General features: G+C 39.1%; 1 protein-coding gene across 6 annotated transcripts in view; it reads right to left on the reverse strand.

The window, feature by feature from the left end:
- cfap20dc (CFAP20 domain containing) overlaps window positions 1-14,026 on the reverse strand; it is a 487,560-nt gene extending 473,534 nt beyond the window's left edge. For all 6 annotated transcript variants that reach the window (XR_009506786.1, XR_009506785.1, XM_059944235.1 and 3 more), the window contains exons 1-2: window positions 13,889-14,026; window positions 13,508-13,594 (exon numbers count right to left, since the gene is read on the reverse strand). Coding sequence is in view for 4 of the 6 variants with exons in the window: in XM_059944235.1 (XP_059800218.1) it covers window positions 13,508-13,594; window positions 13,889-13,909 (108 nt within the window). In the remaining 2 variants the exon portion in view is untranslated. The remainder of the gene's footprint in view (window positions 1-13,507; window positions 13,595-13,888) is intronic.
- Window positions 14,027-17,191: the final 3,165 nt, after the last annotated feature.

Genomic DNA, 17,191 nt, shown 5'->3' on the forward strand with positions numbered 1-17,191 from the left:
CCAGACTGAACTCCATCTGTCACTTCTCAGCTGAGCTGTGTCTATTAATGTCTCACTAAAACGTAAAACAACTTTCTACATAATACCACAATGTCATCTTCCCACCCAGCCCACCATTTCGCTTATTAATCCAAGTCATTTACAACAATCAAAAAGAGCAGGGGTCACAGAGCAAATCCCTGTGGAACACCACTGATCACCAGCCTCAGGCAGAATAGACTCTGTCTAGAACCACCCTGTCTTCTGTGGGCAAGCCATTTCCTAATCCATGCAGCTAAGTTTCCCTGGATCCCATGCCTCCTCATACCCTGAATACCTTACTCAGTACCTGGAATACCTTACTAAAATCCCTATACACTACATCCACTGCTCTACCTTCATCAATTTGTTTTGTCACTTCCTCGAAGTATTCTATCAGGTTCAAGAAGCACAATCTGCCCCTCACAATGCCATGCTAACTCTGTCTAATCAGATGTTGCCTTTCTAAATACTCATACAGTAAGTTTCCAGGAAGTTTTTTTTTCCTTTCTTTATCGATTTGTACATAGCTAGTGCAGTGAGAGTGGATCCAGGTTTAGTGATATGTTCTTTGTGAGAAAGATGGGAATTCTGGGACACCTCCAGTTCCTGACAACTACATCTGCACAACGTGCATTGAGCTGCAGCTCTATAGTGACCACTTTAAAGAAAAGGAGCTGCAGTACAATGACCTTCTGCTCTTATGAGAGAATGAGGTGATAGATAGGAGCTACAGAGATGTAGTTACCACCAAGTTGCAGGAGGCAGGTAGATGGATGACTGTCAGGAGGGGGAAGGGAATAGTCAGTCAGTGCAGAGTACCCCTGTGGCCATCCCCCTCAAAAAAATAAGTATAACACTTTGGATATTGTTTGGTGGGGGAAGATAGGCAGAGAAGGAAGATGACCTAACAGGGGAAGCCATAGCAACCAGCTCTCTGGTACTGAGTCTGGCTCTGTGGCTCAGAAGAGAAGGGGAGAGAAAAGGAGTGCAGTATTGACAGGGGATTCCATAATTAGAGGAGCAGACAAGAGATTCCATGGAACTGAAAGAGACACTCAGATAGTATGTTGCCTGCCAGGTGCCAGGGATGCCTCAGCTCAGGGGTCCACAGCAGTTGAAAGAAGGGGGCGAGTTGTGCAAAGTTGTGGTACAAATTGACCCAACAACATAGGAAGGAAAAAGGAGGCAGGATCCTGAAAAGAGAATATAGGAAGTTAGATAGAAAGCTGAAAAGTAGGACCTTCAAGATTGATGCCCATGCCTTGCACCAGTAAGGGTTCGAATAGGATGATTTGACAGATAAAGGTGTGACTGAGAAACTGATGTGGGGGGCAGAGTTTCAGATTTCTGGACCATTAGGATCTCTTCTGGGGAAAGAATGACCTATATAAAAAGGACAGATTACAACTGAATCCAAGTGGGAGCAATAGTCTTCTGGGCAGGTTTGCTAAAGCTGTTGGGGAGCATTTAAACTAATTTGGCAAAGGGATGGGAATCAGAGAGAAATTAAGGAAGGCAACAATCATAAAATGATAAAATTCACCCTATAGTTTGAGAGGGAGACGCTAAGATCAGACTTATCAGTATTACAGTGGAGTAAAGGGAATTACTGAGGCATGGTAGAGGAGCTGGTCAAAGGTGATTGAAAGGGGGCCCTAGCAGTGATGACAGCAGAATAGCAATGGCTGAAGTTTCTGAGGGTATTTTGAAAGGCACAGGAATTGAATTGAATGGAATTGACTTTATTACTTATATCCTTCACATACATGAGTAAAAAACTTTGTTACGTCTCTGTCTAAATATGCAAATTATAGTAATTTATAACAAATAGTATGTACAACTGGACAGTCAATATAACAGAAATACAATTGTGTCAGCATGAATTTAGCAGTCTTAACAACCATGGCTGACAAGACAGCATAAAAGCAAGAGAGAGCATACAAAATAGCAAAAATTAGCGGCAAATTAAAGGATTGGAAAGCTTTTAAAAACCAACAGAAGGAAACTAAAAAAACCATAGAGAAAAGAGGAAATATGAGGTTGAGCTGTCTAATAATATAAAAGAGGATACTGTAGTGGTGTGCTACACGCAGCGCTAAAATTACGACACAGAGTCGGTAACTGCAGTCGAAGGAAAAAACTTTATTCGAAATCCTCAGCCTCACTTTTAAGCCTCCCTCAACCTGCCCCCCATGGCGCAGAGGCTCCAAAGCTCTGTGCTCGCAAACCCCCGTAGGCTATCTAATTGTGAGCCGGTTCGGATGTGCCAGGAAATGGGTCGCCACAATACCGATTTTTTTTCATATACGTAAGGAGTAAAAGAAAGCGAGACTGGAGAGGTAAGTAATGGGGGACAAAGAAATAATGCAGTGCCTTAATAAATATTTTGCATTGGTCTTTACTGTGGAAGACACTAGCAGTATGCCAGGAAGTCGGACGTCAGGGAGCAGAAGTGAGTGTAGTTGCTATTACTAAGGAGAAGATGCTTGGAAAGCCGAAAGGTCTGAAGGTAGATAACTCATCTGAAGTAGACAGACTACACCCCAGGGTTCTGAAAGAGGTAACTGAAGAGATTGTGGTTGTATTAGTAGCGATTTTTGAAGAATCACTAGATTCTGGAGGAGAGGAAATTTGCAAATGTCACTCTAATTTTGAAGGGAGGGAGTTAGAAAAAAAAGGGAATTATAGACCATGCTAGCCTGACCTCGGTGGTTGTGAAGATGTTGCCCATTATTATGGATGATGTTTCAAGGTACTTATAGGCACATGATAAAATAGGCCAAAGTCACCATGGTATCCTTAATGGGAAATCTTGCCTGACAAATCTGTTGGAATTCTATGATGAAATAACAGGCAGGATAGACAAAGGAGAGTCAGTGGATGTCTTTTACTTGGATTTTCAGAAGGCTTTTGACAAGGTGCTACACATGAGGCTGCTTAACAAGTTAAGAGCCTATGATATTACAAGAAAGATACTAGCGTGGATAGAAGATTGGCTGACTGGCAGGAGGCAAAGAGTGAGAATAAAGGGGGTCTTTTCTGGTTGGCTGCCAGTAACTAGTGTTGTTCCACAGGGAACTGTGTTGGGAGCTCTTTGCATATTATAGGTCAATGATTTGGATGATAGAATTGATGGCTTTGTGGCCATGTTTCAAGATGATACAAAGATAGGTGGAGGAGCAGGTAGTTTTGAGGAAGCAGTGAGTCTGCAGAAGAACTTACACAGATTGGGAGAATGGGCAAATACGCGGCAGATAGAATACAGTGCAGGGAAGTGTCTGGCCATGCACTTTGATGGAAGGAATAAAACAGTGGACTATTTTCTAAACGAGGAGAAAATTCAAAAATCAAAGGTGCAAAGGGATTTGGGAGTCTTCGAGCAGAATTCCCTATAGGTTAATTTACAGGTCAAGTCAGTGGTAAGGAAGGCAAATGCCATGTTAGCATTCATTTCAAGAAGATGAGAATATAAGAGCAAGAATGTAATGCTCAGACTTTATAAGTCATTGGTCAGACCATGTTTGGAGTATCATGAGCAATTTTGGGTCCTTTATGTATGAAAAAGTGTGCTGGTATTAGAGAGGGTCCAGAAAAGGTTCACGAGAATGATTCCAGGAATGAAAGGGTTGAGAAGATAACATCCCTAAACCCTCAGAAATTAATAATTTATTCAAAAGAGACTATAATCTAGGCCAGGGATACCCAACCTTTTTTACGTTATAGAACAATACATTAAGCAAAGGGTCATGGACCCCAAGTTAGGAACCCTGAAATAGCCATAAGACAAAATTTAAAAGAAATTGCCTCACATACAGTTAAATGTTAAGATATAGGATACTAACTTCGCTAACTTTATATTCTCAAATGATTTTAAATGCAAATTTTCACCAAATGCTTAACTGTTGGAAAGTTAAACTAATGGCTACATACTATTCAAGCATTGCAAATGCATCAATCAGCTAAATCAGGTTGTGTTTAAACTTCTGAAATTAGCAACATACAAAATTACATTACCATGGTGTTAATAAAGAAGCATTAGTTTATAAGCATTGTTTCTGATTTAATAAGAAATCAACTCAGTCAATGAACTATATAAAATGTCAGTTTTTATTTAAGTACAGATTAGCTAATGTAAAGAGATTTAAAGTAATGAGAACAGAAACAGGCCAAAGAAAACTGTAAACGTAGAAATCTAAAATGAAAGCAAAATGTTGGATATTCTTAGCAGATCAGGCAGCATCTATGCAAAGAGAATTATTGTTTAAGGTTAAAGATTCTTTCTCAGGATGTTCGAAACTGACCATTTACTGTATGTAAAGAATAGTACAAACATCAACATTTATTTACTTAGTAATACTGCAAGGTAACAGGCCCTTCCGGCCCATGATCCTGCTCCACTCAATTATACCAATGAGCTAACTAACCTGGTATATCTTTGGAAAGTGAGAGGAAACCAGAGGACCCAAAGGAAACCCACACAGTCATGGAGAGATTGTAAAAACTTGCAGACAGTAGTGGAAATTGAACCAAGGATGCTGGCGCTGTAATAGTGCTACGCTCCCGTGCTACCCCAAATATAAAAATCTCTGATAAACCTTCAGTAATTTTATCCCCTGCTTCCCAGGGTACATATGGTCAGGCCCTGGGGATTAACTGCCTTTGGGCACCACAAGACCACCAACACCTCCTCCTCTTTTGTAATTAGCATTCTCTTCTCCAAATTCCCTTGCTTACGTGAGATTTTTTACCAATCTGTTCATTTTCAGGTTCAAAGTCCAAGGCATTATTGTAAATTATGTAAGTGCTAGTCCTATTTATAACACCCATTTTGAATTAATCTGGCAAATCTCTCTGATGGTTCACAGACTCCAAGCTTTGTAAAGAAACCAGCTATAGTGTCACATAAAAGACTTAAGTCCTATGGAATTAAAACTCTTGACTACTTAAGCACACTCTCCAACATTTTTTTTTAAAGACAGATTTCAGAATCTTTTCCATTATTGATATTACATTGACTGGTCTGCAAGTATTAAGTATTGTTATATCATCAGCTTTTGAATACAGCAACCAGCTGCTCGCCATTTCTCTAGCATCATCTCCTCTTCCATGTAGTTTTATTTATATACTCACTAATTCCTTGGGTATGACAAAACAATATCTATATTTGGTGCTCTATCCTCAAATAATGTTGCATTTGTCATTTTTTTCCAATTATAAGTGCTCTATTAATCTGATACTCATCAGCTGATTTAACAAAAATGACAACCACTTTCTACAGCAAGAACAGGGACATTGTCAATATCCTGCTATTTCTCGCACTACTATAGGAGTAGCTTGCTACATTAATGTTCACTTGTCTAATTTTGGGCCTATAAGATACAAATTCTATGTACATTAATAGCCCGCTCTTAATTTATATTTGCTATTTTACTGTTTTTATATACCTGTTCAACATCTTCTTGTAAGTAGCTTTCTTTTACTGTTCTTGAAATTTACTTCCAGTTTCTTAAAACTCCTTTAAAAAAATCCCACAATTAGCTTGTTTAGGGGATTTGGAGACTTAACATTCCTCTTCAACTGCATTGATTACTATTTTCTTCCTCTTCGTTTTTTTTTAAAAAAAAAGATTTGTTTCACCAAACTTACCTTCTCTACCACCTCATTGCTTGACAATTCCATCATTTCACATTATTCTTAGTCTTTTGCTTCTACTCTTAAACCCAAGTTTGTTGAATTTTGTTGATCTGAACAACACTTCTTATTTGTCTTATCTACTCTGTTTTCTTATAAAATTCAGCAATGCTTTTTGTATGTGCTGGAGACGCTTGTGGGCCGAGGCCAGCATATATTTAGACTGTGATGGTCATTGACACAAATGATGCATTTCACTATGTTTTGATGTAAATGTGACAAATAAAGCTAAACTTTAAATCTTCGACCATTATTATTGGATTCTGTTTTCTAAAAAACTTAACTAAATAATTGTACTTAGTAAAATCTATTCCTTCTTTCAAGATTGTTCTCTTTGAACATGGAAGAAAAAGATTTTACTTCAAAAAGCCTAAACTCTGAAGAAAAAGAAATGCAAAAAAAAAGACTGGCTTACCAAGCCTTCAGTCACTGCAAAGAAAGACACATTTTTACTGTAACTGAAAAAATAATCAGATGTGATATGCAGCCATGGCCTCGCTCACTACACTGCCGCCTTTCTCGACATGCTGCGAGTGATTGTGCATGCCGGATAAATCTTGCAATCTATGGGCGGGTCCTCAGCACTCACAGGCTTGCTTGTTAATTTCACTGCTGAACACACGTCACCACCTGCTAAATCATTACCAAGAAGGACGTCCACACCGTCCCTCGGTAGTTCCAACCGCACTCCTATTTCAATTGATCCAGATACCAGGTCACATTTTTAAAAGATCCTGTGCAAAGGTACAGCTTCTGTCCCTTTTCCTATGCCTCTTAACACAGCTGTTTCCTTCTCCCTTCTCGCCTCCAACTCCTTTAGCTGGATCTCATACTCCATTTTCTTCTTTTCCAAATTCATCCGCTAAGGGGAGTGTTTAATAGACTGGGTGGAGGTAACAACAACATCATGCTCTGTTCCTTTACACCTCCTCAGAACATCTGGGCATAAATCTACATGCTGTGTAATGAGCTGTGTCAGCTGCTGTACATTGCTCATGACTTGTTCTACTTTAGCTTGGCCTGGGTGCATGGCAACCTCAGCCTGCTCCGGCCCATTGTTTGTGGCGCCGGGGGCTTCTCTGCAGCACCCTTGTTTTCTGTGCAGGACTTGTACACAGTAGGGGGAGCACTGTATTCCATCCGTGGTCCTTGGGAGGTGCTTGGCAGCTGGTCTGGGATTCGGGTTGGTAACTACAGGGAATAGGAGCAAAACCTTATCGCCCACGTGAAATTCTTGCTCTCGGGTTTGTTTATCATACCATTGTTTCATTTTAGTCTGGGAGTCTTTAAGATGTTGCTTTGCCAGGTCGCATACCTTATGGAGTCTTTCCTGAAATTTCAAAATGTAGTCAATCACATTGATTTGAACGTTCAGACTAGACCATTTCTCTTTAAGTAAGGTTAAAGGTCCTCTGGGCCTGTGACCAAAAACGAGCTCAAATGGACTGAACCCCAGAGATTCCTGAACCGTATCCCTCACTGCAAATAATGTAAGTGGTAATGCATCATCTCAGTCTCGCGTGTTTTCCTGACAGTAAGTTTTAATCATGGTCTTTAAAGTCACGTGGATTCTGGATTCCAAAACAAATCACTAAATAACAAGAGTAAAATAGTACCAATGCATGCTTTCCTAAATATGAACCCATAATGTTGATTGACATTCCAGTACAATGAGACCACTGCATTATCATAATATTTCTTCTTATTGAAATACTCAATCAAGCCTTACTTGTACTCTAAGAAAGCAAAACAAAAACACAAAATTCCATGGTTCTACTGTAAACACATTCAGGAGACATCATAAATGTCATGCCTAATACTCAACAATACAGACAAGAGAAAATCTGAGCATGTACATCACTGCACATAGGACTTGCTGTGTGTAAATTTACTGCATTTTCAACATTACCACAAGTAGTAAATTTCAAAGATCCTTCATTGACTGCAAAGTGTTTTGGTTAAAAGGACCCAACGTCATGAGAAGCATTGAACAAATATGTATTTTGTTTAAAATAGCACCAGCTCAATTAAGGATTTGCATACAATTTCAAGTCAACTATTTAATAATGACAACTTGCTTGACTGCAACCAGCTAATAAACTTCTTTATACCACAATTTTCCATAAACATAGGATTGATTACCATTGATTTTCTGCTCATCCGTCTTCTCTGTTCCACTATGAATGCCTTGCAAGGTGTTATTTATGGAGAATATGTCTTAGAAATTCAAGTATTAGAATAATTTAGCTAATATAAACGATTTTGTAGTTGTAAAAAACAATTACTTTGTAAATGTAGTTTATGTTATTCTTTAAATTATATCAGATTGTCTTAATGTATCAATGCAACAGAATAATCCTAATACACCTATTGTTTCTGTAACTGACCTATTAGACTCATTGTTTTTGTACTTCCTACTAAAGATCCACAAACTTAAATGAAGTGGTAGACCTACTGGCTCTGCTCAACATTTCCAGCATCTGCAGAAACTCGTGTTTATGTCATGTTCTATACTTCACTCTCAGCAATTATAAAACTTCATTCTGCACAGTCCCTTAACATTGGCAGCCATATACTGACAAATCAGAACATACTCCTGTAAAGCGGTTTGTCAATTTTCAAATTTTACCGACGATTTGATGGTAGTAAGTCACTAATCTAATGAGAATAGACTTTCAAGTTACAGGAAAATTGATTAATGGATACAAGTGCACACATACAGAAGTAGTTTTCACTGTGATTATTGCATATATCTGACAAGATTAAGTTTCTTGTCAGGTTCAGTGAAATGTTTAGACATTACTAAATAGCAATTAAAGAAGAATGAACTAAATACTTACAAATGTTGAAGCCCCAGTATGCACAGCTTTGAAAGGAATTTACAAGTAACAGCAAAATTCTCATAGTACATGTAGTTACAATCAACTACGGACAAAACAAAATTAAGCATAATTACAGAAAACAAAGCAATTTCCAAATCTGCTCAGCACTTCCAATATTTTCCTCATTTTCTGCATCTTATCAATAAATCTACCAACTAGTTGAAAACAAAACTTGGTTTGACTCATCAGATTGAGAATTTTCAAGGTACAGATGTCCCATGTTTTTCGAACGTTCGCTTTATGACAGCTCGTTGTTATGAAAGACCTACATTAGTACCTGTTTTTGCTAACCAAAGAAGATTTTCGCATTTACGATATTGATAAGTGAAACTACACCGTACCTACAATATTTTTACTTTATATAGGGTGTATATTTATTATATCATTCCTGCTTTTACTATATGTTCGTGTTATTTTAGGTTTTATGTGTTATTTGGTAGGTTATTTTTTTGGGTCTGGGAACACTCAAAAATTTTTCCCATATAAATTAATGGTAATTACTTCTTAGCTTTATAACATTTGTGTTTATAAACGGTTTCATAGGAACGCTCTACCTTCGGATTGCAGGGGAAACCTGTATCATTGACATATCACAGAACAGATACTACTAAAGGAGCACAATTTGACCCCATGCTTGTGCTAGCTCCCCAAAATAGTATCCAATAAGTCATGTTCCTTGCAAGAGAATGCAGATGCTGGAATCTGGAACAAAAAATGAACTGCTGGAAGAACGCAGCAGAGGCAAAAAGATGGTCAGTGCTCTGGGTCTCTTTCCAAAACCCTGCAATTTTTGCCATTCAAAAGGTTATCTAATTCCATTTAAAGATTATTCAATATTCTTCCACCTTCCTTGCAGGCAGAGCATGGCAGATACTTAAAAGTGTAGATAAAATGCTGTGCTGCAAGAACTGTTTCTAATTCAGAAAAAGATATTATAAATGTCGACAAAAATGTGTCCCATATGAATCAATCTTCAGTATATAATATTCTGATTCATACCCCTAATACAATGAAACAATACAGTTCAGGCAGTAAATATACAAACCTTTTGACTGTAGCCCATGTACTGTATTTTGTAAAACCACAAAGATACTACTAGCTAAGTTCTGGGTACCACACAAAATTTCGAGACATCATTAAACTGAATTTAAAGCACAATTTGATGTTAAGGGTTACAGATTGTTACTATTTCCATTGATATATGCATAAAGTTAGAGTTATCCGACACAATTTATTTGCAAGATTTCATCTTTGATTTTTTGTCAGCTTTATGTATTGATTTATTCATAGTGTTATAAAATTAAGTTATGCAGACAGTCATAGGTATATCTCAGTGAGCTGACAACAATATAAATCAGGCTAGCAAAAATAATTTGAAGCTGATGATGATGAAAACACCAACCCAATGTAGATTAAGGAAGAGATGAGAAGGAAAAGAATATTTATGTTAGTTTTGATACAATGGCTGGCTTCTAACTAAATCTGCTGAAGTGCCTTATCTTGGATTTATTTGGGATATTGTTATAGTCAAAACAAAAACAGAAATGAAAGTGATAAATTTAGGCAAAATAACCACAGAGCTTTGATGTTATACATTCAAGAGAATCCATCTACATTCTAAAGGAATAGACTTTGGGTCAGAACATGTAGCAAATCAAACTGCAACAATTGGCGCATCACAAAGAAAAATCAAAAGGGATATGGAAATGGTCAGAAAATTTTAGTTGGATACAAAAGGGATGATCAGGAAAATTCCACTAATCTATGTATTTATTTTTATTAAAGCATATGACCTACTACCATCAAACTGACAGTGCAAATATGTCCCCCTTCCCACCTCTCCCCATTAAATGCACTCAGGTTATAATGATGTTACTCACATAATAATCCTCAAAAAATGTTCTGCAACATATTCCTAATTTCCAGTTCAGGCTACACAATTCACTGGAATTTCAAACTATATTTTTTTTTCTCTGGCTGGCCATCATTTCGTATCTTTAAGGCACCTAAGAATCTTCATTACCAGCAACCGTCCATACATTGTAGTTCTAGTTTTGATCTCAGATATGGTTACAAAAGTAATTTTATCATCTTGAGCAGTAGTGCCAAATGCTGTTTGAAACAAAGGTAAAAACGAAAATATTGCCAAGAGTTAAGTGTCTAGGAAAATGTCTCAAGAGATACACTAAGGATTGTAACATACACTGAACAGTATCAATTTAGATGAAACAGTAGAAACACAGAGACTTGGAGAGTTATATGCATAAATATTTAAAAATGACAGGATGCTGATAAAGCTGTTAAAAGAAAGTGGGATCTTTTCCTTATAAATCGGAAATGCTAAAGAAAAACTGTGGAATGCAGTTATAAATCAAAGGTCTGATGTCAACTGGAACCAAAATGTTGGATGCTGTATCTGAGCAAAGGCATCCTTGGAGTGGGATACCAAGAATCATTTTCAATAGTTCTTCCATCCTCTGAGCGGGCATGATAAAAGTAATATGTTAAATGTTGACAAACTTTTCTGCATATGAAAGATTGGGGACTTAAGCAGTATTAGTTACTCTTCTATTGGGAATTTAATGCAACCATCTTCTTGCACCATGAAATCTTTAAAAGGAGATTTCACAGTATTTGTTCCAAACATCCAACTCCCATACCCTTTCTTTATACTCTTTCAGGTAGTCACCCCCCAGTGATGTTGTTGCCTTCTCCCACTCCATAAGCTCTTCCCATCACCCTGACTGCCTTTCTGACCAACATGGACATGACATCTTTAAACTACCACGGTCAGCCCAATTCTCTTCATAGACAATGTCTTGGGTCTTTTGTAAGGTAGAACTTCCAATCAGCAACTCTTTCACTCTCCTAATTAGGGTTCATCAAGCAGTAATACTTTACCTTTTGCTCAAAGAAGCCATACCATACCTAGTTCATCTTCAGAAACAACTTTTCTGAGACATTTCTGGACAGAACTTCTTCAACAAATAACACCAAAGGATACCCATCGGCATTTTCAGGAGTAATGATTAAAGAGCTCACAGTTTAAATGAAAGCATGAGAGTCTGCAGTGCTGAAAATCTAAAGCAACACACACAGGTGAGGCAGCATCCATGGAGGGAAATGAAGAGTCAATATTTTGGGCTGAGACATTTCATCAGAACTGAAAAGAAAGAGGGCATAAGCCAGAATAAAAGGATGGGGGTGGGTGGGAAGGGGGAGGAGCACAAATTGATGGGTGATAGGTGAATCCAGATGAGGGGGGAAGACAGGTACTTAGCGGAGGGGAGAAGTGGAAATGATTTGAGAAGCTGAGAGATGATAGGTGGAAGAGAAAAAAGGCTAAACAGGATGGAATCCAATAGAATAGTAGATCATGAGATAAAGTCAAGGAGTGGGGAATAAGAGGGATGCCATCCATTTAGAGTTACACTTCCCATTCCCACACAGACATGTGCATCATGGCCTCCTTTACTAGTTGAGGCTAGACTCAGATCAGAGAAACAACACCTCATATTCTCATATTCGCCCTGACGAAGGGTCTCGGCCCGAAACGTCAACAGCATTTCTCCTTATAGATGCTGCCTGGCCTGCTGTGTTCTACCAGCATTTTGTATGTGTTTTGTTACCTCATATTCTGTATTGATAGTATTTGACATGATACTATCAACATTGATTTCTTTAACTTCCAGAAGCTACTCCTGTCTGTCTCTTCCCCACCTCCACCCCTCTGGATTTCCTTTATTCTTCTGCTCCCTCACTCCTTCCTTTTCCCTTCCCTTACCCTCACAATCTGCCCATAATCCACACCTTCCACCCTCTTAGTCCTCACCTTTATTCTAGCTTCTGCCCTCTTACTTTCAAGTTCTGATGAGTAAGTAGCTCAAATTCAAACTGTTAACTTTATCTTAATACAGGCTAGATTAGAAAGAACAAAAAAGGCACAATAGTACAGTATTGAAATATCTTTGACAGCCATGTCCAATTTTGTTTAATTGTGGAAAACAAGCCATCACCCAAGGCTTCCTCCCAAATCACACACATCCTGACTTAATTATGTTACTGTTCTATCATTGCTGGGTTAGACAAACTGAAATAACTAATGAAAATATAAAAATACTAACATTATCTAGTTTGTCCCAAAATCCAGTCCAGTACTAGTGTTAATATACCAACATTAGCATACCACTAATATACTAGTCTAGTTCAAAAATACCAACACAGAAACTGAAGCTAACATTTCAGTGCAGCTGAGAGGGAGTGTACACAGTGATTGTGCCAATATAAACTGAGTCCTGCTTTCCTCTCCTTGTGAATGTAAAGGAGAACTAGCTCTGGTGGTATCTTCGTCAATGTCTCTCTCACAACCAACTGCGAAAACATCAATTATATTAACATAATTGCTACTATTTTAGACAAGCGAAAATCTGCAGATACTGGATATCTAAACAACACGCACAAAATGCTGGACGAACTCTGCAGGCCTGACAGCATCTATGGAAAAAGAATACAGCTGACATTTCGGCAGATCTACCGAAGGGTCTTGGCCTGAAACGTTGACTGTATTCATTTCCATAGATGCTGCCCGGCCTGCTGAATTCCTCCAGCATTTTGTGTGTGTTGCTTGCTACTATTTTATTCTGATTTCTGGATTTTTGTAAATCTACAGCATTTCTTAATGTAAAACAGTGACTGCACTTCTATTGCTATGTAAAACACACTTCCTGTTGTGGTTGAAGTGATGAGTTCCAAGTCTTCTGCCATCAAATGTGTTATTAAAATGTCAACACAAACTATCTTGTGGAAAAAGGTAAGTTAAACTAATGCATGCCATTATTTAAAATAGGTGTTTCAAAACAACTTCACATCAAAAACAAATAATCACAAATGTACTTCTCTTGTAAATAACTTACTTTCTGGACTGCAGGACTTCCACAAAGCTTCCATCTTGCCACAGGATCTTTGCCTTGTGAGCTGAAGATTTCTACAAAGGCTCCTCCCTTTATATAAAGAAAATAGTGTGTGTTTTCCAACGTAGTAAAGCATTTGCTCTTAAACTGGGACGCAGGACATTACAGGTCAGTAAGGATATCAGAGATTCGGCTATTGACTGAACATTAACCTATCCAACAATTGCTATGGTTTAAAAAAAGTTGCGTGACTAAGAATTTAATATTTTAGAAAGGCAAAATTGTCAATCACAAAACATTATTATTTCCACAAAATATAATGTTTATATATTTTTTTATTATTTGCTGTGTTGTTTATTCACGCATTTACCAAAGCTGCAATACCTGATACTCGTTCTTGAACATAATGCACAACGGCAGGAAACCCCGTGTTTCAGGATAACGAACCCAACTTTTACCGGATTTCGATCAACCTGTCTGCCACCAGCGAACAATTTACAACTTCAGCCACCATCTTGCACCTGTTGACCATTCATCCAATCAGAGAGCGGAATAAAGCTGGTCACTCGGGTCGCGCGAACGAAACCTCGCGCGTCGTCATGGTGACGCGACGCTGAAACTCGAGCGCCGACCGTTTGTCGGCTGTGCGCATGCTCTAAACTTGCTGCCCTGAAGCGCGTGTGTGCCCGGCTCGTGCTCGGTGTTACCCGCAGCACCATGTTATTTTAAAGTTACAGCTTAGTAGAATCAAATGTTGTTATTGAAACCTATCAAATGGTGAAAGGCCTTGACAGACTGGATGTGGAGAGGTTACTTCCTATGGCGGGAGAGTCTTAGACCAGAGGGCACAGCCTCAGAAGAGAGGGGCATCCTTTTAGAAGGGAGATGGGGAGGAATCCTTTAGCCAGAGAGTGGTGAGTGTGCCATTGTTTGCCACAGGTAGCTGTCTACATTTAAGGTAGAAGTTGATAGATTCTTGATTGGTCAGGGCATGAAGGGATATGGGGAGAAAGTCAGGAGATTGGAGCTGAGAGGAAAATTGGATCAGCCATGATGAAATGGCAGAGCAGACTTGATGGACCAAATGGCCTAATTCTGCTCCTATATTGTAAGGTTTTACAATCAAAACGGTGGGCATAAAGCTGCATTCCAGCAAATTATTAATGGTTATTCTGCAAGACTGAGGGACTGCTGTTTTATAAGTAGTCTTTCCAAAGAGATGGAGCCATAGCTTTATAAAGCTATGTCCTTGGGCCCAGCTTATCAAGTTCAAGTTTAATTATTCAATCATACATGAACACAGCCAAACAGAACTGTGTTCCTCCAGGGCCAGCACAAGGCACATATAGCAATGATAACAAATAAGCATACAGACACCCAAACATAGCCCAAGTCCCTGAGTGACATGTCCTGTAAATTGATGGAGCATGGGTGTTATCAGCAAGAACAAGCAGTTTTCAGCAGTCCACAGACAACAATAATCACACACACAATCCAGCTTGTCATTCCACCAACTGAGCACTGCCTCCAATGACTCCCCTCCTAGTTTGCTGCAACAGGCAAGCCCATGGCTAGAGGCTTAGTTCTCGCTACAACCGAAGCCACACAGCTCCCCTGCCCACTGACTCGCCAATAAACAAGATAACTCGCAGCATTTTATATTACCAATGTTAAACAGGGTCCTGCAATCACAAGAGAAACAGTCAAGACAATTACCTGCTGTTAGACTGAACACTGCCTTCACACACTGACTTTGATGTCTTCCTGTTGCAGACAGTATCGCAGTATGCTCTTCCACCAGCAAGTAGTTTGCTGACTGGTTAGGCTTGCAAACACCTGAAGTTCTTAATGTCCAGCATTACCTTGCGATTGTAAAAGCAAATGTTAAAAAAGGCAAAAAACATATTTGATTGGCTCCCGAGAGGCCACTGCATCCAAACACACCATCATCTGACTGGAATGCCATCTATAATAATCTCGTTTTCCAGCACTTCTATATTGTAGCTTTTTATTGCGTATCTAATTCTTAAATTTTATGGCATTATCTTCCTGTCCCCCCACACACTCAGTGCACTGCAGATTTCAATCACCAGCTGGGTGAAACAAATTCTTCTTTAAATACCCTCTAAATTTTAAGACTCAAGCAAGTACTGAGGGGCAGAGAGGTCTTTTGTGAAACATATCCAAGGATGCAACACTGTAGGAAGATAAAGTGGATATAAAGTCATCCAGTAGTCCTGATGAAAGGTCTTGAACTGAAACTTGAACTGTCCATTTCTCTCTATGGATGCTGCCTGACTTGGCTATGTTTCTCCAGCAGCTCATTCATTTTGCTTCAGATTTCAGCATCTGCAGTTTCTTGTCCTTATTAACCAGAACAGAATATAAATGTGGGAAGATAGTAAAACATTAGTTTGGCCACAGCTGGAATCCTGTGTGCAGTTCTGGTTACCATACTGTAGAAATTCTGGGGCGGAGCAAAGTCATGATGACACTAAACAGTGGCTCCTTTGCTTGCATATTCGGAAACAGCTATATTTCTATCTTTGATATCTCATTTTTCTCCCCCTTTCAAGGCTCTTTTGAAGACCCTGACCTGGAGTTACGCTCTGACTTTGGTTCTTTGCGGGAATGGGACCCGCTCTCGGTCTCACGACCGGCAGCTTTTTTATATCCCAAGGACACGATCTGGAAGACGAGCAGGCCTTCAGGGTTCTGGATTTTTGTAGCTCTGAATACATGCTGATTTTAAGCCAGTGCCTCTGAATGAGACGTCACAGAAGAACACAGAACATCGGGAGCAACAGGTTAGCTGCCGTGGTTTGTGTGTCTGAAGAGCTGGCCTTTCTGGGGCCGACTCTCTGGGCGCAGAGCTCGGAAAAAATGATGCAACAGATTTTTAACATTGTAAATCAGTGAGCTGTTTGAACTGTTTCCCCTCTCACTGTGAAATGGGGACATCTCTTTTTCCCTTATTAAGGAGAGAGAGAGAGCCTGTGGTATGTCAGATTACTGGATGAACGAATGGTCTTTGAGGTACTGCAAGTCTGTCTCTTTATTGATGCTTGCTGCACAGTTGAAAGTTCGGTGGAGGGCACTGATGCTTTTTGTTGGTGAGGGTGGGGAGGGGTCGTTGCCTTGCTGCTGCTTGTGCATGGGAGGGAGGCTTTGGGGTTTTAATGTGTAACTGTCATTAATTCTTTGGGGCAGTCCTCTGTTTCCATGGATGTATGTGAAGAAAAAGAATTTCATGATGTATATTGTATACATTTCTCTGACATTAAAGGTACCTATTGAAAGAATGTTATTGCACTAAAAAGGGTGCAGAGGAGATTCACCAGGATGTTGCTGGGACAGGAGCATTTCAGATATGAAAAGACATTGGATAAGCTGAGTTTGTTTTCTTTGGAGTGGAGAAAGCTGATGGGAGGTGGAGGTGCTTAATCAAGGTATACTAAACTATGAGATTCTTAAAGCATGCAACATAGAATGCATAAACATAAGTCCTGATGAAGGGTCTTGCCCCAAAACGTCGACTGTTTTAATTTCCATAGATACTGCCTTACCTGCTGAGTTTCTCCAGCATTTTGTATGTGTTATGTATAATATATGATACATAGGTGGTTGGTGAGAAACATTTTCCCCCTTAGCAGATGGAGGTTACAGATTTAAGGTAAGAGATAGTCA

Source organism: Hypanus sabinus, chromosome 19 (assembly GCF_030144855.1).
Source record: "Hypanus sabinus isolate sHypSab1 chromosome 19, sHypSab1.hap1, whole genome shotgun sequence".
In the NCBI taxonomy this organism is placed as follows: domain Eukaryota; kingdom Metazoa; phylum Chordata; class Chondrichthyes; order Myliobatiformes; family Dasyatidae; genus Hypanus; species Hypanus sabinus.